This window comes from Schistocerca gregaria, chromosome 11, assembly GCF_023897955.1.
Source record: "Schistocerca gregaria isolate iqSchGreg1 chromosome 11, iqSchGreg1.2, whole genome shotgun sequence".
Lineage (NCBI taxonomy): Eukaryota > Metazoa > Arthropoda > Insecta > Orthoptera > Acrididae > Schistocerca > Schistocerca gregaria.
In genome coordinates, this window is record NC_064930.1 from 123,526,153 (window position 1) to 123,552,859 (window position 26,707).

The 26,707-nt window shown below is 38.5% G+C and overlaps 1 protein-coding gene across 3 annotated transcripts in view; it reads left to right on the plus strand.

Annotated features, from left to right (window-relative positions):
- The first annotated feature begins 18,692 nt into the window (after nt 1–18,692).
- The window catches only part of LOC126295449 (protein DDI1 homolog 2-like), a 114,247-nt gene continuing 106,232 nt past the window's right edge, over nt 18,693–26,707 (plus strand). For 2 of the 3 annotated variants that reach the window (XM_049987950.1, XM_049987949.1), the window contains exon 1: nt 18,713–19,082. In XM_049987950.1, coding sequence (XP_049843907.1) covers nt 18,833–19,082 — 250 coding nt within the window. In that variant the 5' untranslated portion in view covers nt 18,713–18,832. Of the gene's footprint in view, nt 19,083–26,707 lie in introns of all 3 variants that reach the window. The other variant, XM_049987948.1, reaches the window with a different exon arrangement.

Consider the following 26,707-nt stretch of genomic DNA (forward strand, 5'->3'; position numbering starts at 1 on the left):
TGCACACTGCTATTACTTTTGAACTGGGTTGGATTATTAACAACAAACTGTGTTACTCAATATTCTATTTGAATTTTTTGAACAGACATCGTACATCTCCTGATCTATAGGTTGTACAGTCATTTAACTTTGCAGGTACATTTCAGTGACATATGTAGATACTATCTGCACAATGGATTGCAAATAGTGTAAGTAACAAGGAAGAATTAAATTAAAATCTCGTGACTGATGCTGATTTCTTCATGATTCCAAAATAGTTTATAACATCATGTCTCCAGGACTAAGTGTCGTACAATGATATAATTTTGCAGGTACATTCAGTGGTACACGTGGATACGGTATGCAAACAGTGTTGCAAAAGGAGTTGGGAATAAAGAAGTAATAAATTAAAATAACATGCCCAATGGTGAAGTTTGACTGCACAAACAACATAACTGTAATAACCAATAAACTGTCTTCTTTTCGTCATTTTTTTGGGCCGGAGGGGGGGGGGCGGGGGGGGGGGGGGGAGGGGCAGGGGCGGGGGGGGGGGGGGGGGGGAGGGACGGAGGTGTCCATGAGAAAAAGTTTTGAGAAACTTTGAAATTATATGTAAAGTTCATTGCCGGTTACTAAATACTCTCATTCTCAAATTCTGGATCAATATAGTGTGGGTATCTGCGTACCACCCACTATGCTGCCTCAAAACAAACATGCAGTTTCTAACTGTGATATTTGTCTTATTGTGTTGAAAGTTTAACATAAGATTATACTTCTGAATGATAACATTATGACAACATTTTAAATTTTTAAATGGAGTTGATAATTTCTGAAATACTGAAAACCAAATTTTTGTTTCATCTGGAAGCCTCTTTGTAGACAAGATGCAACTGGTACCAGGCTCTAATTTATTTATTTATTTATTTATTTATTTCTTGTCCTGTAGATCCAGTTAGTGAGTCAATCACAAGGATATGGAACGTGTCAAATTGTATAGGTTTCAATTTAAACTTACAACAAATACAAGGGCAATTCAATGCCAAATTGTACATAGTTTAAGTAAGACATACTATAAATACAGTAATCGATACAATGTCAGCTAGATAACATAACAACCATTTAACAGAAAAAGGAGTTTCAAATAAAGGTTAAATATAAGAGCACATTAAGTTAAATCATATATTAGGGCTACAAGAGTAAATACAGGTACAGCCAATTTGTTGTTACAAAAAGTGTGCTAATGCTCAAATGCACAATAAAATCAATTGAACTACTTCTAAACACAATAAGTTTAGTGATGGTATACATTTTCTTTCAGATATTCATCTACAGTATAATAAGATTTCTCTGTCAGGTTAAATTTGAGAACTTGTTTAAATTTTAGCAGTTCTGTATGAACACGTTTGATATGTAGTGGTAGAGCATTGAACAGCTTAATGCTGGAGTAGTAAACTCCTTTTTGTGCAGAGTGAGACATTTCATTTTGAAATGCAGATTGTTTTTGTTTCTGGTGTTATGACCATGGAATTTACTGTTGTCTTGGTTGTTGTTGTGGTCTTCAGTCCTGAGACTGTTTTGATGCAGCTCTCCATGCTACTCTATCCTGTGCAAGCTTCTTCATCTCCCAGTACCTACTGCAACCTACATCCTTCTTAAACTGCTTAGTGTAGTCATCTCTTGGTCTCCCTCTACGATTTTTACCCTCCACGCTGCCCTCCAATACTAAATTGGTGCTCCCTTGATACCTCAGAACATGTCCTACCAACCGATCCCTTCTTCTGGTCAAGTTGTGCCACAAGCTCCTCTTCTCCCCAATCCTATTCGATACTTCCATATTAGTTATGTGGTCTACCCATCTAATATTCAGCATTCTTCTGTAGCACCACATTTCGAAAGCTTCTATTGTCTTCTTGTCCAAACTATTTATCGTCAATGTTTTACTTCCATACATGGCTACACTCCATACTAATTGGTCTTGGCAGATAGAATAATTTTTGCACACAAAAGTCAGCAAGGAAAAAATATGCTGTGGGGGCAGTTATTGGCATACCTATCTTCCGAAACAAGTGCCTGCAAGAGTGTCTTTGATGGATCCCACACATTATTCTAATTGCTCTCTTTTGGATGGTGAAAACTTTTCTTGTAAGTGGTTGGTTCCCCCAGAATATGATAGCATATGACATCAATGAGTGGAAGTAGCCAAAGTAGGCAACCTTAATGGTGTCAACTTCAGCCACTGAAGAAATTACCCGTAACGCAAATGTTGCCGAGCTAAGTTTTTTTACATAGATGAAGAATGTGAACTGACCAATTACATTTACTGTCTATGTAAGCACCCAGGAATTTTGTATCTTCAACTTTCTGTATTGGTTGTTATCTACATTTTATGTTAATTTCATCGAGATTACTTTGTGCTGTATTGAACCTCATATAATGAGTTTTATCTACATTGAGTGAGAGACCATTTGAGGAGAAGCAATTTAAGATGTCATTAAAAACAGTATTTGTAGTTTGTTCAAGATCATGATCAATCAAATCGTCAATTAGAATTGTGGTATCATTGGCAAACAGGGTACATTTGCTGTTTGTCTCAGAACAAAGAGGAAGATCATTAATAAAGATGAGGAAAAGCAGTGGACCCAAAACGGAGCCTTGAGGCACACCACACATTATCGTGCCCCATTCAGACAAGGCAGATTCTCCAGAAGAGCCATTTAGCATTACAGTCTGCTTCTGATTCTGAAGATATGATTGCAGCCACTAGCCAACAGTACCCCCTAAACCATAGTATTCTGCCTTTTTCAAAAGAATTTGGCGGTTTACCCAGTCAAAGGCTTTCGTAAGATAACAATTACGTAATACAAATGAGGACAAAACAACATGTCTTCATATCAATGATGAGTTTGCAACAACAGTATATTGACATGTACATGTCACATGGAGTACAGAGACTGACATCATTACATAAACAATATATGTTTTTTTTCATTTATTTTCAATTTTTGCATGTAGTCATCAAGCTGATGACTTTTGCAAACATCATACGCAGCTGTCCAATGATCTTACAGTACTAAATTGGAACACAATAGTGATAAAAATACATTACATAGGTTTAAAAAAGATATAATGGTGGTATATTGAACAGAGTATTGCAAGCAATAAAACATTGGCAGTCCTGGTATTTCCACATTTGTTACAAGAAAGAATCTTAATATCTGTAGAACTGACTATGGCAAGCACACTCAACTTTTGTAATAATAATAAAAAATAAAAAAAATAAAAAGAGAGAGAGAGAAGAAGAAGAAGAAGAAAAGAAAAGAAAAAAAAGAAAACGTTAAGAACTTCTCTTTACAAATGTTGACCCTCACAATCCATACTAAAATAACAAATACAAAAGTAATTCTGTCTGTTATGCTTTCACTACTAAACAACTGAAACAATTTTCATTAAATCTGATATGGCGATAGCTTGAATGTGGAGGAAGAACATAGCACAAGATATGTGCTGATTTTAAGAATGTAACACGATATATTGAACAATAATTACTCTTTCAAACAGCTACTTCTTCTTTGAATTTGACCTTTATCATACTTAATAAAATGCTTTTATTGTTTGATATGTCCAACATAGTCAGTGTAATGAAACAATGCATATACAATCCTCAAAGTGTTTAATCCATATTTCCATACTTATAGCCGTCACAAGCTGACTGTCATGTGTCTCTTATGGATTCTGAGATGCTTGAAGACTCATGATAATGGTATCATTTAAATGCTGTAAAACAAACAGAGAGTGATGCTGTGTCTTTACATGTAGAACATGGGAGGCATTTTGTGGGGTTGCATTTCACTATGATACACAAGTGCAGCCACAAGTAACAGACAGATACATTTGGGCAGCTGACAATATTGCACATACAAATATTATTAAATTTGTGCTGCATTGAACTACAAATTATTTATTTTCTTTCTTCATCACTTTAATACATATAATAACGTTAGAAAGCTCACATTTTATTTTAGTGCTATCATCATTCAAAATAACAAAATTACTGGTGTGTCAGCAGCTTGTCATCTTGTGGTTAGCTTTGCTGACCCTTGATGACGAGGTCCCGAGATCGATTCCCAGCCGGGCTGCTCCAGACTGGGTGTGCGTGTTGCCCTCACCATCATTTTATCATAATCAGTGTGCAAGTTGCAGAAGTGGTGTCAAATTAAAAGGTATCCACCAAGCGGCTGAACGTCCCAAACAGGGTCTCCTGGCCAATAGAGCCATATGCGAATTTCATTTTACTGATATGCGAGCACAGCTGGAAGTAACAGAACACAGTGCTTATAAACTTCTAAATACATTTAGTCCATACTTCCATACGAATATTATTAAATGCAAAATTAACTCTGTGTGTTACATTTTCACAACTAAACCACTGAACCGATTTCGATGATATGGATGGTATGGAGATAGCTTGAATGCTGAGAAAGAAAACAGGACACTTTAGAAGGGTAAGGGGAAAGGGGAGGGTGTGTGTGTGTGTGTGTGTGTGTGTGTGTGTGTGTGTGTGTGTGTGTGTGTGTGTGTGTGTGTGTGAGAGAGAGAGAGAGAGAGAGAGAGAGAGAGAGAGAGAGAGAGAGAGAGAGAGAGAGAGAGAGAGAGAGAGAGAGAGAGAGAAGGGTTGACCCCATAAGAGGGTGAAGTAAAGAATGGAACATCTTTCCTACATCAGTGAACATAAATCATGTTAAAAAATTATTAAATTTGTTGCATTACGACAAACTTCACACAATGTGAAGATCCCCACAGCCCTCCAAATGCATCATTCGGCAGCTGCACTGTGCATGCAGCATCGTCATGGTTTGGGGCAGTTCGAGGCCACATTTCACTATCTATGCTTCTCTGAACAGGCAGACACAATTTCAGCTGATGTTATAGTGCATACAACAGCTTACTTACCATCCCTCATCTTAGCAAAACTACTGGTATCTGAATGCAGCTGCAGGTAACATCAAGTAGTACATAAAGAACTCACAGTTACAGTGCAATGGTGAAATGCTAAAATTAAATGTAATAAACCTGTAGATGTACCCTAAGTTAGCATCTTAAAATGACTGTGTAGAATTACTGGAATAGCATTACCAATTCTAACAGAATTCTGTTGCATAGTTTTACGTGACTCAAGAGCTAAAATTAAAACTTTGTTCACATTATTCAAGCTTATATTCTTTTCATAGTGAAGTAAATGTAATACATATCATATTCTTACTTTAGTTTCACACATCAAAATATTTTATGGGGTCTGAAAGGATTACAACAGAATTTCTGTAGAAGTTTGTACTTACCTGAAAGCAATGCTTTGCAATGAAAGCATACTTGGGTATTTTAAGCAAGACATAATACACTTCTTCAATCAAGCAGTTGTTGCTGTTGTGCAAAAAATTCTTTTATTTCTTTGAGATCTTTTTGAGATGCAAATGTTGGCAAGTGACATGCAGAATTATCTGCAAAACCAATGCTTCACTGCACTGAAATGACTTGAACATTCATCAAGCTACAGTTTAATTGTATTGAGCTGTGGTAAAAATTGCTGTTTTGAAGAGCGCGTAGTGTGAAGCAGTCGCCCTCCGTTTCTGGGGGTGGCGCCACTGTAGCAATTGCAGCTTTAGTGTCTCCCTCTGGTGGAGAAGGGAAGGGTTCCCTGTTCACATGCATTTAAGGGGTGCTATGAGCTCGGCAGGAGGTCAGCCTGAATCAGTGCAGTCTGAGAGTGTCTGATCGATTGGTCAGCCAGATCAGTGTGGGACAATCAGTGTCTGCTGTCGTCCGGAGTGCCAGTATGTGTTAGGCCGCCAGTCTGCTTGAGTTTGTTCAGGCGGTGGTCATTGGCGGTTGGATCGATCGGTTGGTCGGTCGCGCACTGAGACACGAGGTGACTTGTCCGCCTGGAGCGTTGGTGCATGCGAGGTCGCCACATCAGTCCAGTGGGCCGCACCGTATAGCGAGGGGTAGTGGCTTTGCGGTCGACACGAGAGCAACAGGAGTCAACCCACGACTCAGTCTGGCTGGGGCGAGCTGTGATGCCATAAGATGGGAGATCGGTGTGCCTTCCTGCGTCCGTTGAAGAGGCTGGCAGCTGTTGGTTTGGGAGAGCATTTGGGGGTGCTGCGCCCGGTCTTCGCCAGACATCGCAGTTTATACCAGACATCGCAGTTTATTAAAAGTTAAGTGATTCGTGATATGTTGTTTCATTTACTTGTTAAATTCTACTTGTGTTCTTGGTCAGTCTCTTGTCCCCAGCTTGCTTGTCTGTCTCTCGTCTGCATTTGTTAGGCAGTTAGTGTCTGTCTGTCGGTCTGCCGTATGGTAATAGCTGCCTATGTCATGTTTGTCAGATTCGGTGTTAACGAATTTATTGCTTAAGGTGCAAAAGGCCGAATTCCTGAAATATGTTTTTATCTTGCCTATCATCTTGAGAGGCGGTATATCTGTAATGTAGATCATGTTTGCATATTTGATGTAGGACTGCATTTCATAGGTTTTTATTTAAATGCTCATTTTAGTATATAAAGTTGCCACCCTTCCACCGTAAGAGTTTTCATTTAAAAAACAGGTTGTACTTTCAGTGGCAAGTAATTTTTTTTTAATGTGAGTGTTTTGTACCATTTCCAACCCTCCTATGGGGTACATAGTTTATGTGTTTGTGTGTGTTGTTAAAATTTCTAGTTTAAAGTAATCTGGTGTGTTGCAGATTTGCACCAGTGTAGTCTTTCAGAGGCTGTTGTGAGCAGTTGTGACTATGGTCGTGTTAAAAGGGAGCAGCAAGCTTCCCAGCTCTAAAGCTTACACTTCCACAAAAAATAAAAAAATAAAATAAAAATAAAAACCAAACTTGTTATTTCTGCCTCTGAATAAATTGGAACTTGATATTTAGAGGGTGCTTTCTGATTATAATTTTAAATCTGTTGTTAAAAAAAAAAGAAAGGGTTTTTAGGAATAAATTTCCATTTGGTGAAAGAAATTTGTTTTCATCAGTTACCCACTGCCAACTATTTTCACGCTCACATAGTGTGATTAAACGTGTTAATGTTCTTGATGAATCGCTAGTAAATAAAGTAAATTCTTTAAGAAAAGTTTTTGAAAGTAAATCCACAGTTCATGTATCTTCCATTGTAACTCCATTTGACTTTGTTTTCAGCTATGAAATGTACAAATGCTGGATATTTTCACCTGAAAAGTCGGATGTTCATAAATTGTGAAAAGTGTTGTGTGAATTTTAAAGTAGCACAGAAAAAACCTAAATGAACAGTTAAATTAAAATCCAAAAGGTGAGCAAATCAATTTTCATTTAGGAAAAACAAAATTTTTAAGGATGCACATTCAAAAGGGCCACACATTCTTGGACAGATGGCCTTTGTAGTCTGGTCTCTTCAACCCCCACCAACCAATCAGTCACACATTCTGAAAGCAGTCAAACCATGTTTTTCAATTTTTTTATTATCTTTATTTTTTTGTCCCAAAAACTAAACAAACCTTTCCTGCCCAAAGAAAAGTAGCTCTTTTCAACTGTTTAAGGTGTAAGGAAACTCAAATCTAAGAGGACCCTTTTGAGATATGGCCTTTTGAAAATCAGACAAAACTGATCTCTTTGGGCCTCTATCTTCTTTCTTTCCTTGATCCTAGCAAAGCCACTCTTGATTTTCAATTTCTTACATCTCTGACAGCAGTACCTATTCTCTCATCCCTCCTTCCACAATCGTATGAGGGGTGTCCATAAAATAAGGTTCCCAATCTTTTTTTTCACAGTGTAAAACATGTTTATTTCATGAATGCATAAATTTTTGGAAAGTTCAGACTTTAACCTATTTTTCTACATAGTCGCCACTGAGGTCAATACATTTTTGCATGCAGTGTATGAGCTTTTGTAGGTACAAGTCAAAAAAATCTGCCACCAAGCTGAGAACCTCTTCTTCCAGCTCTTCTCTGTTACCAAAATGCGTTCCACCCAGAGGTTTCTTCATGTGGTAATCACTTGGGGCTAATTCGGGGCTGTAGGGTGGGTGTTTGACAATACCCCATCCAAATTTTGCCATGAGCTCGTTGGTGGCTTTAGCGGTGTGCATTCGAGCGCTATCCGGATGCAAATGCATCCTCTTGGACAGCACACCCCTTCTCTTGTTTTGAATTGCACGGCGCAATTTTTGCAGTGTCTCGCAGTACCAGCATTGATTGTTGTACCAGTGGGCAAGAACTCACGCAACAATACACCCTTCCTGTCCCAAAACGCTGTTGCCATCACTTTGCCGACACTTTGCATTTGTTTGAATTTTCGCGATCTCGGCAACTCTGGGTGCTTCCATTGTTTGGACTGTTATTTGGTTTCGGGTGTGCGGTAGTGCACCCAGGTTTTGTCTCCAGTGATGATGGAGTCGAGGTATTCCTCGCCACGAGTTCCGTGATCTTGAAGAAGTTCTGGGGCCACTTCAACGCGTTGACGTTTGTGGTCTTCGATCAACTTTATTGGCACCCACCTTGTGCAAACCTTAGAATACCCTAGATGCTCCTTCAAAATTTTGTCAACAGAGGTTTTTCTGACATTGGGGATCATTTCAAAGAGCTCATGTACCATCACTCTTCGATCCAAGAGCACCACTGCCTCCACTTTTGCAATTGTTTCATCATAAACAGATGGTCGTCCAGAACGCTCCTCATCATGGACGTCAGTATGCCCGTTCTTGAACTCTCTGCACCATTTGCACATGTTTTGTACACTGATACACTTGTCTCCATAGATTTTGCATAGCTGGGAATGGATTTCTGCTGGTACAATGTTTTGGAGACAGTAAACGGATCACCTAGTGCAGCTCATACTTGGCAGGTGAAGCGAGCGGGAGATCCATCATGTACAGCTGCAAAGCCTAGACTGAGCTCGCTAGGGAGGGGATTTGGAGTGGGAGAACTGAGGTACACTACAGAATCGCAGGATCCAGTGCTTTTCAGGACTGTAATGCCATGGGAACGTTATTTTACGGACAACCCTGGTACATTTCTATTGCTGAAACCCTTCTTTTCCATGGTGTACATTATAGTAATTACAACCTACAAATGTAGGATAGCATGGGGCAGTAGCACACACACAATATGACAAAACAAATATCAAGTTAATTGAAGCAGACAATAAATATGATTGGTGGAACTACAAATGTTGGCCATGTCACAAAAACAAGGGAAAGTGGATGGGAATAGAAACCACCACCTAACTGAAGGCAAGTGCAGTGTGCAAACATACAAGCAAAGAAACAGAAATAGTTTGGTGAGCAAATTAGCTGAGCATGTTAGTATTTCTGGACAGAGAGCAGTAATCAAACATTTAACAGATGAGGAGCAAAAATAATATAGAAGACTCATATCTCTAAGGAGGGAGTGCTAGTGAATAAATGTCTTGAAAACACAATAAAAAGGCTACAGTTATTAATAGATTGCAACTCTTAATACAAAATTTGAAGGATTGATGAGTCATTAAGTAGATGTGTCTTGTCTCATATGAAATATTCGTGAAGCTCCTTGCTAAAATGTATAATGAGTAAAAAAAAAAAAAAAAGAAAAACACTGTGTATGTTGACAATAGAAACTGTGAAGGCACCTTTCAGTACATATCGTGAGTATTGGCCAAAAGAAATGAAAACAGAAATTAACACTATTACGAAAAGGAAAGTTGTTACTCACCATATGGTGGATGGTGGAGATGCTGAGTCGCAGATAGGCACAACAAAAAGACTGTCACAAATTTGGCCATTAAGGCCTTCATCAACAACACACACACACACACACACACACACACACACACACACACATGACTGCAGTCTCAGGCAACTGAAACCAACAAAAATAGTAATTAAGGAATAGTAGATATGGGAAGCTGAAGCCCAGCTGGGGAGGTGTGGAGGAGACTTTCTGGCAACAAATAATGCAACAAACGTATGACAAATATTGTGACAGTAGGCTTTTTACTAGCAGTGCAAGAAGCGTAGGTGGAAGATATAAAAGAAGGATTAACCTGGTAGAGGCAATACGTCACAGCAGGGAAACTTTGTCATTGGGCAGTGTATAAATAAGGGTCAGAGGCTGTGTGTGGGGTGTACACAATTTTGTGTACGTATTAACCAGATAAAGGGTAGGTGAACCCTTGAAGGGTTGGTTTATGCCTATGGCAGATGAGTCCGCAGAAGAAATGGCATTATTTTATTTTTTTATTTTAGAGAGCTGAATAAACGGACACTCACATAGAAGAGATAAAAAGGTAGTTTCACAGTATCTTCCCACAGAACAAGGTGTACACAAGGTAGGAAAGTATACAGTAACCATTAGTCACACTGTCAGGGTATTGCACAAAATAGATGGATGCTGATGATTCTTTGTTTTCACTTTACTGTTCCTGTGTCATTGAGAACATATCTGAGATTGTACATAATGGTGTAAATTAAAATATCGGTATGTAACTCCTTGTGGTAAAGATAAACTTAAACTCTTTTTTCAATAAATTGGAGTCATTTATGTTCTTGCGATCAATAATTTCAGAGCAAAAAGGAAAAACAATTTCATTTCAGTAATCATGATACAAACCTGATTAAACAGTTCAACTATTTCTTGTAGTCTTCTTTATGGAAAGGAAACAGAGTACATGGAAATTCCATACAAAGGGAGCAATAAAATGCAAAATGGGAGAATCACTTACTATAGTATAGAATATAATGAACAAATATTTTGAAAAGAATATGTTAAATATAATCCCATTATTTGTCTAAGCTGAATGACTTGATGGAGAGTTATATTTCTTTTCCTTTTTTTAAAATTATGTTTTATCTTAAGGAACTTTACATACTAGAAAAAGAAAGATAATTGAGATGAGGTGAAATTTTTTTAATGCTATGTAATTAGTTAAGTATGTTCGGTTACAAGACATCTTTTGTCTCAGTTGGAAAATCTGTCATGTGGTGCAACCCAAGTTTCTACAGACTACTACATTCCACTTTTATACTCTTATGCCGATGAATGATATTTGTGGAAAACTGAAAACATAGTTTGTGTAGTTGATAAGTGTGGAACAACCCACGGTACACACACTTGTTTGATGTATGTGCATATAGATGCAAGAGGAAGTCTTGATGGCGAATGCACTTCTCCACCTATTGTGAAAGCCCACTTATGCTTTGGCGTCACAGCTTGACAATGCCTTGAACGCCAAGGAAAAAAGGGCGCTGGCAAGAATGTAAGAGATTTTGGTCATACATAAAGGACACCAATGGCATGATGCAATCAATACCTTCACTGCGTGATAGCAATGGTGAAATCATTGATTACATTGCCACTAAAGCAGAGTTATTAAACATGGTTTTCTGAAACTTCTTCACCAGGATGACACAGTAAATATTTCTGAATTTCAGTCAAGAAGAACTGCCAAGATGAGAAACATAGAAGTAAATATCCTCAGTTAGCAAAGCAGCTTAAATCACTTAATAAAGGCAAGGCCGCTGGTCCAGATTGTATACCAGTCAGGTTTCTTTCAGAGCACTGATACAGTTGCATCATATTTTCCAATTATATACAACTGCTCACTCTTAGAAAGATCTGTACCTAAGGACCGGAGAATTGATCAAGTCACACCAATACCCACAAAGGGAAATAGGAGTAATCCACTGAATTACTGGCCCATATCACTAACGTTGATTTGCAGTAGGGTTTTGGAACATATACTGTGTTCAAAAATTATGAAGTACCTCGAAGAAAACGATTTATTGACACATAGTCAGCACAGATTCAGAAAATATCATTCTCGTGAAATACAACCAGCTCTTTATACAAATGAAGTAATGAGTGCTATCAACAGGGGATGTCAAATTGATTCCATATTTTTAGATTTCCAGAAGGATTTTGACACTGTTCCTCACAAGTGTCTTCTAACCAAACTGCGTGCCAATGGAGTATCGCCTCAGTTGTGCGACTGGATTTGTGATTTCCTGTCAGAAAGGTCACAGTTCATAGTAATAGATAGGGAAGTCGTCAAGTAAATCAGAAGTAACATCTGGCATTCCCTAAGGAAGTGCTATAGGCCCTCAATTGTTTCTGATCTATATTAACGACATAGGAGACAATCTAAGTAACCCTATTAGATTGTTTATAGATGATGCTGTCATTCACCAACTTGTAAAGTCATCAGATGACCAAAGTGAATTGCAAAATGATTTAGACAAGATATCTATATGGTGCGAAAAGTGGCAATTGACCCTGAATAAAGAAAAGTGTGACATTATTCACATGAGTACTAAAAGAAATCTGCTAAATTTCGATTATCCAATAAGTCACACAAATCTGAAGGCTAAAAATTAAACTAAATACTTAGGGATTACAATCACAAATAACCTAAATTGGAACGATCGCATAGATAATGTTGTGGGTAGAGCAAACCAAAGACTGTGATTCATTGGCAGAACACTTAGTAGGTGCAACAGGTCTACTAAAGAGACTGCTTACACCAAGCTTGTCCGCCCTATTCTGGAGTACTGCTGTGCGGTGTGGGATCCGCATCAGGAGGAGCTAACGGATGACATCGAAAAAGTTCAAAGAAGGGCAGCTCGTTTTGTATTATTGCGAAATAGGGGAGATAGTGCCACAGTCATGATATGTGAATTGGAGTGGCAATCATTAAAACAAAGGCATTTTTCAATGCGGCGGGATCTTCTCGTGAAATTTCAATCACCAGTTTTCTCCTCCAATTGTGAAAACATTCTGTTGGCACCCACCTACATAGGGAGAAATGATCAATATGATAAAATAAGAGAAATCAGTGTTCACACAGAAAAATTCAAGTGCTTTTTTCCCCCTGCACCATTCAAGAGTGGAACGGTGGAGAGACAGCTTGAAGGTGGTTCACTGAACCCACTGCCAGGCACTTTATTGTGAATAACAGAGCAATCACGTAGATGTAGAAATGATGGAACAAATGAAGAATTGTGATAAGAACTCTCATTGAGTGTCTAATGTCAAAACATTACACATGCATGTTATGATCAATTGTGAGCTGCAAGTTATGAGTGATCTGCATCACTCACAATTGTAAAAGTATTTGTACAGTGGAAACAGTAACTTAAATAGGTCAGAGATCTCTTTCAACACCAGCCTCAACCGTAAAAGGAGAAGAAGTCACATGGCATGTTTAGTGGCATTGCATAGGAGGACCACTCAAGCAATTTACTTCCAGAACAATGACCGCATAAGGTGAAATTGGCACACACATGCAACTCGGTGACAGATCATACATGGACTGCAATGCCAACAATGTTACACCCCACTAAAGAAAATGGATGGATAATTGCAGGTATTACAAAGCCCTCCCACACACTTAAACTCCTCAATTCTTTGCAAAAACACTACACTAATCCACAGTTCCTAGATTATTACCACAAGTATAAAAAATTATTTAGGAGGGTACTGCTTGCTACAAAAAACTATTCTATGACAAAACAATATATAATACAGAAAAAAAAGCATTTTACTGTGGGATGTCATATATGAAGAAATTGAAAACTGTACAATAACATTCAAATCAAGGACAGGCATAGAATATTAGAAAATGCCCAGTAATTGGAAAATTTTGTAAATGACTAACTCTCTGGTACTGTATATAAGTTGCAACAAAATCTGCCTAAAACACATTTAGCATAAACAATAACATACACAGCAGGCACAGTTTTGTTGTCAGAAAGCAATATAGTTTTTTTTTTTTTTTTTTTTTTTTTTTAAGAAAAGAAGTTAGCAGATATACATGAGGTTCCAGTCCTTGTTCTGAAGGTGTGCAGAGACAGCGACAGCGTAAAACACCATTAATGAACATAATAAATGAGTTAATCAGCTGAGGTATTTTTCCAGAGTACCTAAAGAATGCATGAATTGTGTCCTTATTGAAGAAAGTACTGAAAACTACAGCCCAGTATCACTATTATCTACAGTCTCAAAAATTGCATTTTCCAAAAGATTGACCAATTCATGAATGAGAGACTAATGAATTACGTGAATAAACAAAACCTTTTTAGTGAAGCACACTTTGGTTTCCAAAGTGGGAGAAGAACAGCATCAGCAAGAAGCACTAAGTACAGCCGTTATGGCTCCTTCCATGACTACCAGCGGCATACATTGGCCCCACATAATGACATCTCAAAGCAGCAGGGAGCCTCCACCTTGCTGCACTCATTGGACAGTATGTCTAAGGGGTTCAGTCTGACCAGGTTGCCTCCAAACACATCTCCAGGGATTTTCAGGTTGAAGGCATATGCGACACTCATTGGTGAAGAGAATGTGATACCAATCCTGAGCGGTCCATTTGGTATGTTGTTTGGCCCACCAGTACTGTGCTGCATGGTGTCATGGTTGCAATGATGGACCTCGCCGTGGATGTCAGGAGTGAAGTTGCGCATCATGCAGCCTGTTGTGTACAGTTTGTGTCATAACATGACGTCCTGTGACTGCATGAAAAGCATTATTCAGTATGGTCGTGTTACCGTCACGGTTCCTCCAAGCCATAATCTGTAGGTAGTGGTAATACACTGCAGTAGTAGCGCTTGGATGGACTGAGTGAGGCACATCATTGACATTTCCTGTCTCTCTGTATCTTCTCTATGTCCGAACAACATTGCTTTGGTTTACTCTGTGACGCCTGGACATTTCCCTTATTGAAAGCCCTTCCTCACACAAAGTAACAATGCGGGCATGAGCGAACCACGGTATTGACCATCTAGGCATGGATGAACTAGAGACAACACGAGCCGTGTACCTCCATCCTGGTGGAAAGACTGGACTGATTGGCTGTCGGACCCTCTCCGTCTAACAGGTGCTGCTCCTGTAGGGTTGTTTACATCTTTGGACAGGTTTAATGACATCTCTGAACAGTCAAAGGGACTGTGTCTGTGATGCAATATCCACAGTCATTGTGTATCTGGGAACCGGGGTGATGCAAAACTTTTTTTGATGTGCGTATTTCAATAAGTTTTGAGACAGTATAATGCATGAGGAGAAAGCTCTCTTTGCTGGTCACAGGAACATCATAATCACTGGTAAAACATCAGAACTCCTATTAGAGAGCAAATGAAACTCTCAAGGAGGTCTACAATTGGTCAGTGTGTGATAAACTGAGAATGAATATAAAGAGTAGGAGATGCAATGGGCTGGACATGTAGGTAGAATGGAAAATAACAGAATCACCAAGAAAGCATTTGAAGGAACTCTCCAGGCAACAAGACCATTGGGACGACCTCGTACAAGGTGGAAAGATGACATAGAGAAGGACATCACAGCTTAGGTATTTCCGCAGGGTGGAGAGAGACTGCGAGAGACAGAAGGTGGTGGAAGCAGGTCGTTGATGCAGGGTGTGGTCTACAGAGTCTGTGATTGCTGGGGAGAAGAAGAGAAGAAGAAGAAGAAGAAGAAGAAGAAGAAGAAGAATATAAAGAATACAAATAGTATGCACTTCAACATAAAGAAAGAACAAGATTCTGTTGCACTAAGTACAGATGATAAAGTGAAAGGCTGTGTAGCAAATACCAAGTTCTTAGGGATGAATGTTGATTGTCAGTTAACATGGAATGAACCAGGTTGAGAAAAAAAATGTGTGTGTGTGCGCGTGCGCGCGCGCATCTGAACATGCAGTGCACTGAACACTCCTAATGATGGACCTGCGCAGCTGATGACCGTGCATGTGCTAATGTTAAACACCGTGGAATTGGCAACTAAAACTGAAATGGGCATGTGACCATCAGCAATGGTCGCTGAGACAGTGGCAGAGCATTGCATGGTCTGATGAATCCTGATACCTTCTTCATTGTGCGGACAGGAGAGCACAAGTCCATTGTTTTCCAGGGGAAGAGCCCCTCGACATATGTATGGCAGAATGGAGACCAACTGGTGACGGCTCGATTATGATCCGAGGACCATTTGTGTGGTCATCCATGGGCTCAATTAAGCTCATGTATGGCACCATGACAAACAAAGAGTATCATACACTGGTTGCAGACCACGTACAACCCTTTGTGACGAACACATTTCCCAACATTTGCAGCATTTTTTAACAAGATAATACGCAATGTCACAAGGCCAGGAGTGTGATGGAAGGGTACGAGGAACACAGTGGTGAGTTCCGACGGATGTGCTGATTCCCATCTCGACCTGATCGAACACATCTGGAATGTGATAAAACCTGGCATCAGAGCTCATCAGACCCCCTCCCTGGAGTTTACAGGAATTAAGTGACTTGTGGCTGCAGATTTGGTGCCATCTACCTCCAGCAACCCACTGAGGCCTGATTGCTTCCATGTCACAACTCGTCACTGCTACTATCCATCCCAAAGGTGGACATGCAGACTATTAGGTTGTTGTTGTGGTCTTCAGTCCTGAGACTGGTTTGATGCAGCTCTCCATGCTACTGTATCCTGTGCAAGCTTCTTCATCTCCCAGTACCTACTGCAGCCTACATCTTTCTGAATCTGTTTAGTTTACTCATCTCTTGGTCTCCCTCTACGATTTTTACCCACCATGCTGCCGTCTAATACTAAATTCGTGATCCCTTGATGCCTCAGAATATGTTTGAATGTTATTTAATTGTATTTCTTATACCACAAAAAAGACAAAACAATATTAATAAAATAAATTCTTGTGACCATAAACAGTTGCCCTCAATAATGTAGCAATTTGTATGTTAATGCAGTTTTCATAATTCAATTTAGTTGGGTTTTACTCAGTTTTTTGATGTCTTTTAGAAGGGTGTAAACTCAAAACAGCATATTTTATCAAGGAATAAAACTGTGTATAATAAATTGCCCAACATATTTAAAAGGGCAGCTAAAATGTTCTTCATAAGTAATCAGTGCTACACAGTCAAAGAGTGCTTAGAGGATTCAGACTACTTGTTAATAATGAAAGGAGATAACTACAACTCAAAGGAATCATCCAATTCCACAGTCTGCCTTGATCTTATGTGTTGTGTTGTTTTGTGGTGAGTGATACCAGTATGGCATGGCATTTTTGAACTGGTTGCATTTGTAGATGCCGTGTTATTGTATTTGATGGTGCCCTCTGGTGATGGATGTGGATGTGCTCAGTTTAACATGTGGTATTGGATCCATTTTAGTTTTGGTTGTCATCATGATAATGTGGTTTTGAGTTTAAGTAGTTGATGCGGTAACATGGGTGTGGAAGTGTTTTCAGTGAGTTACTAAGTTTTTTTGTTTTGTTTATGTGTTTGGCGTTTGTGGTAGGTCTGGTTAGTTTGGGGCTTGTTGTGCAGAAAGTAGTTCATTTTTTATTTTTTGCTTTATAGTTAGGTATGGATATGGTATATGATAGTGAAGTTAGCGAGTGGGTGTTTTAGGAAATGTCCGATTCCTGTCGTCTTGTTGGTGTAGCAGATTGTTGTAATTAATTTTTTTAGATATTATTTGTTTTGGATGCTGCGGTATTTTTTATAGATGTATATATAGCTTGTTTCTAAACTCCCAGTTTTCCGACGTTGTCCTGTTAGTTTCATTTTATTTCTGGAGTGAGACATTACTGTATCATTTTTATTTTTGTTCCCATTTGCTGGCGTACGGTATGTATGTAGCGACGTTATTGACACCCTACCGGTATTATATTCGCTGCAACTACCTGTTTCCGCTTTACTGATGATATTATTGGGTCAAAGCAGACGGGTGGAATCAGGCACTTCTGTAATGTCCTTGTTACATTACTACGCTGAAATGCTTCTGCAAGGAAATCATGGGCCAAAATCTATGTTGCACAGTAGTAACGTCTTGTCATTATCTGATGAAAGGGTGCATGCCTTGGTACAATCACGGTTCCGTAAGTACTACAAACAATTTTCCATGAAGGCGTTGACCATCTTCTCATAGTGGTATAATTGTATTACGGTGACAGTTATGTCGATTACTTTTGAAATAATAAGCAGTTTCCTTGGTTGTTTCCATGAGCCTCATTTTCATTTGACTGCCTCTTGTTTATTCTGTGTGTTCGGTTGTATTTTTCGTGCTATTTCTCATCAGAGAACTGAAGTGGTAACGCCATTTCCACAATGCGTGCGTGGGTAGCTACACCCTTAAGTAAGAAGTTGTGTTTTGCTTTATTTGCGGCATCTGTATAATTGTTATTATAATCGTATTAAAGTTTATGCGTAATGACCCGTCAAATGTATTAGCACCCTATTTAAATAGCGTTTATGATCAATGATCTATTGTTGGCGAACATGAGCAATGGCCACCCTAATGCGCACGGTCGTCTGCACACATTTGCAACCACGATGCTCATGCCGGAGAAGGGTGGGATTTAAGGCACTCTATTGTCCTTCATTGTATTGAATGCCCACCTTCTTGCATGAGCAATGGACCGCACATCCCATCCCGCCCCTCCTTTCAAAGGACTGACGTAAACTGAAACAGTAATCGGGAACGCCCCCCGTTATTCTACTTTTCAGCGACGTGGCCCGTCTGTGCAGTAATTTTTCCTATGACAATATTATCACCCAGCTTTTTCCAACGTTTCAAATAGATTGTATTGAACGGTGATATATATATATTAAGTGCACCCGATAACAAGGGCAATAAAACCAGAAGAGTAATGTAAGTAAAAAAAATGTTGCCTGGATTATTTCATTTTTAAAATACGTCATGGTGGTAGCACCTACTCGTACGAAGATGGCGGCGTGAGGTTGCTTATTTTGGTGTCTGGCGTTGATAGTTTACATTCAGGTCCGAGTCTGTGTTGGCTATTGTGGCTTGAAGAGTTGCTGTTGTGTAGATAACTAGTGTTTCCATTAAGGACAATGAGGGTGACGGTCACAACTCTTGCGGACGAAATATTTGTCCTCGACGTGAGCGAGGACTTGGAGCTGGAGAACTTCAAAGCGCTATGTGAAATGGAGTCGGGGTTTCCTTCGAGGGAAATTCTGATTGTTTACAGCGGTCGGCCACTGACAGATGACAGAAAATCACTGAAAGAGCACGGCGTTGCTGATGGGGATGTTGTGATACTTCAGCGTATGCAGGGCTCGTCTACGAGTCTCAGCGCCGCAGGTATGTTTGAGTAATTTCACATTAGTGGGAGCTTGTGCGCCCAAAGATTTTACGATTACGTTCAAACGCTTTCAAGATCAGCCAGTTACATATGGTGAAGGCGTCTACCGAGAACTTAAAAAGATGTTTTACTAGCACAAATAATACATGAGACAACAAGGTTACTGAGTTGAAATGATGAAGTCCCTCAGTAACATTTCACTCATTCAACGAATTATCATTAGCTGCTTATCGCATTTTTCGTGCAACATTTTCAGCAGAACGGAACATATTGTTTGGAAAGTAAATTTATAGAAACTGGGACTTGGCACATTAAAATATTTGGCATTAGAAGTCAGAAGATGCTGTGTCACTCTGCAGCGTGACTTTATATGCATTTGTATTGTGCTGTGTAATTACGCTGAAGAATTTGAAATAGTAGAAATAATCTGGCGGTACAGAATTTATTACTAGCACTTGCGTAATAGTGTTTTTGCCCCATCATAAACAAGAAGTAGAATCTTTCATGTAATTAACGTTTCAACAACAGGCAGATTTTCTCTCACAATTTTTATTTTTTGCTTCGAGAAATACTTCTAATTCAGATTCTATCACGGACAGCAAATGGAGGAAGAGGGTTTGCCCAAGTCAGATTCATAGGTTTTCTTATTAACTTCTATTAGTTGCTTTAATTCATTTGTTCAGATTTCTTCGATTGTATATGCCAACCTGGCATTGTTGGAGAATCCAAATTTCTTGTTCATTTCAGAGCCCCAATTTTAATAGCTACATTCATATCTGAATTAACTGATCCTGGAACAAACTTTACCACCTCTCCATACAGTTTTGTTGCAAATGGCTTTCATCCACTTTTGCTATAGGTCAACCCCTTTGATTCATGTCGTTTTCCTCCCTATGACCATTTAAATGTATATAAGAAACATACTGTGCGTGTCAAGGGTACCATCATGCTCCAAGATAAATCTTTAATTGAGCTTTACACCATGAGACCAAATCTCTAGCTCATAACAGGCTATAATGTTTGCTTTGTATGGTTATCTGTACTTTGCATTCAAAAGAAACTTTGAAGATAAAAAAGATTAATATACGGTACTGCAAGAAAACAGTACTTAGTTAAATCATTGTATAAGTTGTAGGCAGACAGTTTGAGTACAAAACTGACTTAAAATGATTTTTTGTGTTTGTGTGTTGCCATCTCCCTTGTGTTAAGGATTTTTGTAATCACATCATAAATACTTTACATTTTCTGTTTTCACCGTGTTGAAATCACATTGAGTTCTGAACATCTAGAGCTCCAACACCAGTGATAAGCATAGCATGTGGTGAGGAAACGATAAATAGGATACAGACTTCAAAATATTTATGTTTCCATATCTATTAGAATTTAAGCCATACAGAAACACATTTTGGAGCTCGTAGAACATCTTAGTTCAGCCTAATTTGCATTTAGAATCATTGGAAATCTAGTGAAGAGAAAATTCATTAAGTAGACATTTTGAATATTTTCATTGTGTTGAAATCAGATTCAGTTCTGGGGTAAGTAATATTTGCTCAAAAATATGCTCTAAGAATAATCTATAGTGAACACCCAGGATCACCATGTAGACATCTGTTAAAGAAGTTGCTGCTTCTCAGCGTATTCATCTCCTCATAAAGTTTGTTGTAAATAATCCAGTGCCATGCAGAAGGAACAGTGACACATATAATTACAGTACCAGAAGGAAAAATGACATTCATTTCTCCACATTAAAGTTGTCTTTAGCACAAAATATACAACATACAGTCACTTAAAAAGTATTATTGAGTAAAGTTTTGTTTCTGCTGCCCGTGTGTAATTATTATGGTAATAATGCAGTTATATGGGCAAGTAGAAACTATATTTGTATGAGATCTGTTGTGCCAGTTTCCATTTAGAAAGTCTGGGTCAACTGAAAATACTGATAATGTATTTTGGCTTCATATCATGGCATAATAATGTTTTGGTGTATGACATCATGTATGTGCAAACAGGACATTGCTAATATTTTTCTGCATTTCTCCTTTTTTGAAACATTGGTTGCAATGACAGTGATCTCTAGTGTAGACAGTGGTGTAGAAAAAGTTAAAAAGTGACACTGTGGTTGCAAATTGGCGAAGCAGTACTGAAACCACCAGCTAATCCAGATACTGCTGTTGCCACCACTACTACAGAAATATCCTCTCTTTTTCCTTTTGTTTGAAAAATATTTCAAATTTTATATACATTAATTATTATAAAACAATAATGTCATGAAAAGAAGAAAACTGATGAAAAATTTCCTGTTACACAAAATAGAGATCATCAAACACTATAATATACACATGTAATTACAGTTGGTAATTAAATTTATGTGACAGTGCTCTAAGGAAACTGTGCCTTTTGTAAAGAAAGAATTTTCTTCTTTTCTTTAGTGGATCACTGGAGATTCTTGTTGATGCCTGGAAACTCAGAAGCTTTTTATCAGTTTGAAATTTGTTTTACTCTCTCAGCAAAGTTTGCAACGTGTGAGAGAGGTTCAGCAGCAAACTAACATTTGAAAGAACAGAATTATGTATTGGTATCTGTTCATGCAGTGTTGTTATTAACCCTGGCAATAATCAGCAGTGAAAATAGTAAATGATGTACTAGTTAAGTTAAAAACTGGTTATTGAGTGCACAGTAAACTTTGTATATACACAATCCCAAGTTTCATTCAGTGAGTGGCATACGCTCAGAAATAATGATATGTTTTGGTATCACATTTCATAAAATACAAATTTATTTATGGCCACTCACTGATGTTTAGCATCTGCCTCAGCTTTCATTGTTGTTCTGAAAATATAAACATGTACTGAAAACTATAGCATGATTTGTTTTTATGTGCTTAATTCTTGTGATGATACTGTTCTGTGGTGTAATGTAAGGTCTAGGTTAGGAAGAAAAGTGGTAGTTTTGTAGTGAGTCGGAAAAGGCAACGAATGTGTCATGATGATCTGTTTTTTTCCCTACATTGTGCACTCTGTAGTGTTATTTACACCCCACCGAAATAGCAATCTAAAAATGCCATCCTACGGAGGATGGCATTTGCACAACAATGTTATAGCTGTCATGGCAGTTGAGTAGTGCTGGTGAAAAGTTGCCTTGTTGACAGGATTACTTTGGTCAATGGTGACTGTACTATCATGTTATTCACTACTTTTGCATCTATGTGATTTCTCTATAATTCACACTTGAAGTGTTTGGCAGTGTGTTCATAGTACTACTTTGAGACTGTTTGTTGAGCATTCCACTCTTAATTAGCACATGGAAAAATGAGCAACTAAATCTTGCAGTGTGAGATCTGATTTCTTGTATTTTATCACAAGGCTCATTTCTCACTAAGTATGTGGGAATCGATGAAATATTTGTGCATTTAGAGGAGAAATTTGGTGTTGTAATTATTGCACCATTATTTAGTGCAGTGTGTCTTCACCATGTTCTTAATTTACACAGCACCAAATCAGAATTAGTCACCCCTAATGAAATCACTACAAGCATCATTTAATACCTTACAATGCCATCCCTGGACTTGATAACCACCTGGGTTCAGTTAGGGAGTAAGTCAACAAGGTTGTGCAAGTATGTTGCATCCAGGTTAAGCCACTCTCTGAAGATTTGATCACACAATTACATCAAGTTGCGGAGGGTACTGATACAGACATGTTACCTGCTTTTCCAATATGTCCTACAGATTTTCTGTGGGTTTAAAGCGAGGTGATTTTGCTGGCCAGTCAAGGCCTAATAGTGTGGGAAGTGTTCAGAAAACCAGTTGCAAATTCTTCCAGTCCAATATAGTTTTCTATTGTCGTCTTGATGTGCCTGTGTGAACAATGGGCTCTTGTGAGGGCAGAGACTCCAAATGTTCATTGCATGCAGTTCCTCTTGCTAATGGCTTGGAATGGACCTTCATTCACTGCCTGCAGCAATTCCCATTGTGTTTCAAAGCAGTTTTGATTCACAAGCCATGAAATGTGTCTCCAGTTGCTCTCAGTCAATATCTTTCTCCGACAACGATTCTGATGATGTTTGTTGTGGCCAAATGTGGTACAATTCGTAGCCACATTGAACAGTCTGCTACATCAACAAATCCAGCAACTTCACCCCTTTTTACCACTCTGTCGTGTCTGTACACTTAGCCATGTTTATGTACATTATCTGCTTGATACATAAATGTCTCGGTTATCACTACTGCCTTGTGCTCATATAGAGGCTGTGTGCACATAGTTGAGGATGTGACTCGATTCCTGTCTTTTCTGGAAAGGCTTCGCAATTCGTATTAAAGTGCAAAGGGGTGACTAATTTTTGTCCTGTGAACTTGTAAGCAGCTAACAACTTACTTTTGAATGAAACATGGCCAACTGCCTTCCTTATAAACAGCTGGTGAAGAAGTCACTAATGTTGTTCCTGTACGACACTGGGATGATAAATCAGGACTATACTAATTAACCCTTATATTTCCAAACTCGTCTTTTTCAGGGGAAAAAATGACCTCTTTGCAGTATGGCATAGATATACTTTTAGAGTCCACTCGAGCATTCGATACCACTCATCTTATTTGACCCATAATATAACTGTATTGTGTTATGTGACATCATGTTGGTGCAGTGTGTTTGAAATAGATCATGTTTGCAGAGGGTGTGATGAAGTATGTGATGGTGCCCTCTAGTATGGGATCTTTATGTTTATAAATTGTTTTTGAATGTTGTTAGTAATATCAGACTGTTCGTGACAATAATGTTGAAAGAGTTTGTTGTGGTTTGGTAGTGAGCTATTTTGACGTTGGCAGTTACGGCCGTAGAATTTTTTTCGAGTTTGCAATTATTAGTGCAGTGTGTTATTTTACAGGTTAGAATTTAATTTTGTTTTTTGTTAATTATGGATGTGGCAACAAAGTTCACGAGTAGATCCCTGCATGCTGCAGTGAGAGAGGACATGTTGAGTACAATTAAATTTCTACAGTTACTTCGTTTCACTGCTGAGTTTGTGGAGAAGGTATGTGATTGACCAAAGTTGCTGCATCTTGCATTAGGGACCAGTGTATGTGGTGCTGACGGGACAATGTATGTCATTCTATCTGAAGTGATCGTTGGTTTGAGAAGTCTAGGCCTGCTATTTTAAAGACTGTATTGATGACATATTGTTTTTGCTATTGCTAGACTTTCACCTGACTGTGTTTGGTAAGTATGTCTTTTGGTTTTATCTGTTTGTTGTAGTATGTATGGTATGTGTGTTCATCTACATAATTTTGTGTCTTGCAGACTGAAATTGGTAGTAATGCAAGTCTTTTTTAGGGATTTTGGATTGTATCATTAGTTGTTGCTAGTAATGTTGGATCTTGGTTTGTGGAATGTGTTTTACCTATGTTGATAAAGTTAGGTTTACAATGTTAGTTATATGAGCAATGGTTTTTTTTTTTTTTTTTTGTACATGTCAGCTGATGTAGTCAACACTGGATATTTTTAGTGTTCATGAGTTTTTGGTATGTGTTGTTCTTGCTTTTAGGTATTTGTAGTGCCATCTGTTTTAATATTTTTGTAGCAGTATTGGTTTTTAAGTTTAGCTCTGTAACTGGTCTGGTCTTTTTGATGCCAGTTAGTTTGTTTGCGCCCCCTCCCAGCCCTCACTTCCTGCCCTGGCCTTTTTAACTCAGCAGGTACTGACATATGTCAATATTACCGAACTTTCAGTTTAATAATTTACAGTTGCAAAATGCTAAAACGAATTATTTAGAGAATAATGGAAGTACTGGAAGATGCCAACTTCAGGCAAGATCAGTTTGGATCCCAGAGAAATTTACTGATGCTACTGCTGCTCTCAGAAGATAGGTTAAGGAAAGGCAAATTTCTGTTTTATAGCATTTGCAGACGTAGAGAAACCTTTGGCGATGTTGACTGAAATAACACTCTTTGAGATTCTGATGATAGCAGGGGTAAAACAGAGAAAGGAAAAAGCTATATACAACTTGTGCAGAAACGAGATGACAGTTATAAGAGTTGAGGGCCGTAAAGGGAAAGGAGCGATTGAGAAGGGAGTGAGACCATGATTGTATTGTAGTCTGCTCCCGATGTTATTAAGTCTGTACACTGAGTAGACAATAAAAGAAACAGAGGGATAATTTGGTGAAGGGTGTCAAATTCAGGGAGAAGAAATAAAACCTTTTAGGTCTGGCAGTGACACTGTAATTCAATCAGACAGGAAAGGATACGGAAGAGCATTCAAACAGAATGGACAGTGTCTTGAAAGGGGGTCGTAAGACGAATATCAACAAAGGCAAAACAAGGGTAATGGAACGTAGACGAGTTACATCAGTGATGCTGAGGAAATTAGATTAATGTACAAGACACTGACATAATTGATGGCACCCAAAGCAGAGAGGATATGATATGTGGATTGGCAATGTCAAGAAAAGTATTTCTGGACAAGAGAAATTTACTAACATAAAATATAGATTTAAGTGTTAAGAAATCTTTTTCTGAAGGTCGTTGCCTGGAGTGTAGCCTCGTATGGAAATGAAACCTAGATGATAAACAGTTTAGACAAAAAGAGAAAAGAAACTTTTAAAATGTGATGCTACAGAAGAATGCTGGAATTAGGTGGGTAGCTAATCTAGGTAGTGAGAAGGTACTAAGTAGAACTGGGACAAAAAGAAATATGTTGCACAACTTGACTAAAAGAAGGGATCTGTTGATAGGACACATTCTGAGACATGAAGGGAACATCAATTTAGTATTGAGGGAAGGGGGTGGGGGACATGTAGAAATAGGTCAAGAAGTGAATACAGTAAGCAGCTTCAAAAGGAAGTATTTTATCAGAGGTGAGAAAGCATGTGTAGGATAAAGTAGCACAGAGCTATCAAACCAGTCATTGGACTGAGGTTTGCATCAAGAACAATGTCTTGTTGTGTTTCATAGAGGAACTGCACTGGACACAGCATTTTATGTGTTTTGATATTGGGGGGGGGACACGGCAACCTTTTTTTCCAAATAATGTTCCTTTTTCATTTCATAATTGGTTCAAAGAGAACATATTGTGTAGTTTTCCTTCGAGTAAAATTCTGTATTATCAAAAAATACAGTGTAAGACATCTATCCCATTTCAAGACAAAGGAACTAATTATATTCCCAATCTTTCGATGGGCGTATTTTCCATTTATTAAACAAGTACTTATTTGCAGTTGTTTGTGAGCTTTTATGTAACATAAATTCCTATAAACAAAAGATAAGTGTTTAATTTGCAAGTGTGATGTTGCCAGTAACCTGTGCAGTGTTGGTGGGAAAAGGTCTGGACTGATAAATGTGGAGCTTGTCTGCTGTCACTGACAGTATATTGTAAATCTGTGTAATCGTGCTGTATTCGCTTGGTGGCGAATTAATGAATGTCCAGAAAATTGCTGTTTTTCTCTCACCATTAATTGTGTTACTGGTAGATTGCACGACTCTCCTCCATTCAGGAATTGCTGACACTTGCAGAGTGGGCTGCACTGAATCGAGCCACTTACCACACATCCACAGTATATTCTTGCAAAAAGGGTATTAATACGTCTAGTGGAATAAGAATAATCATGTTTAAATGTAGGACAGTAATCTGC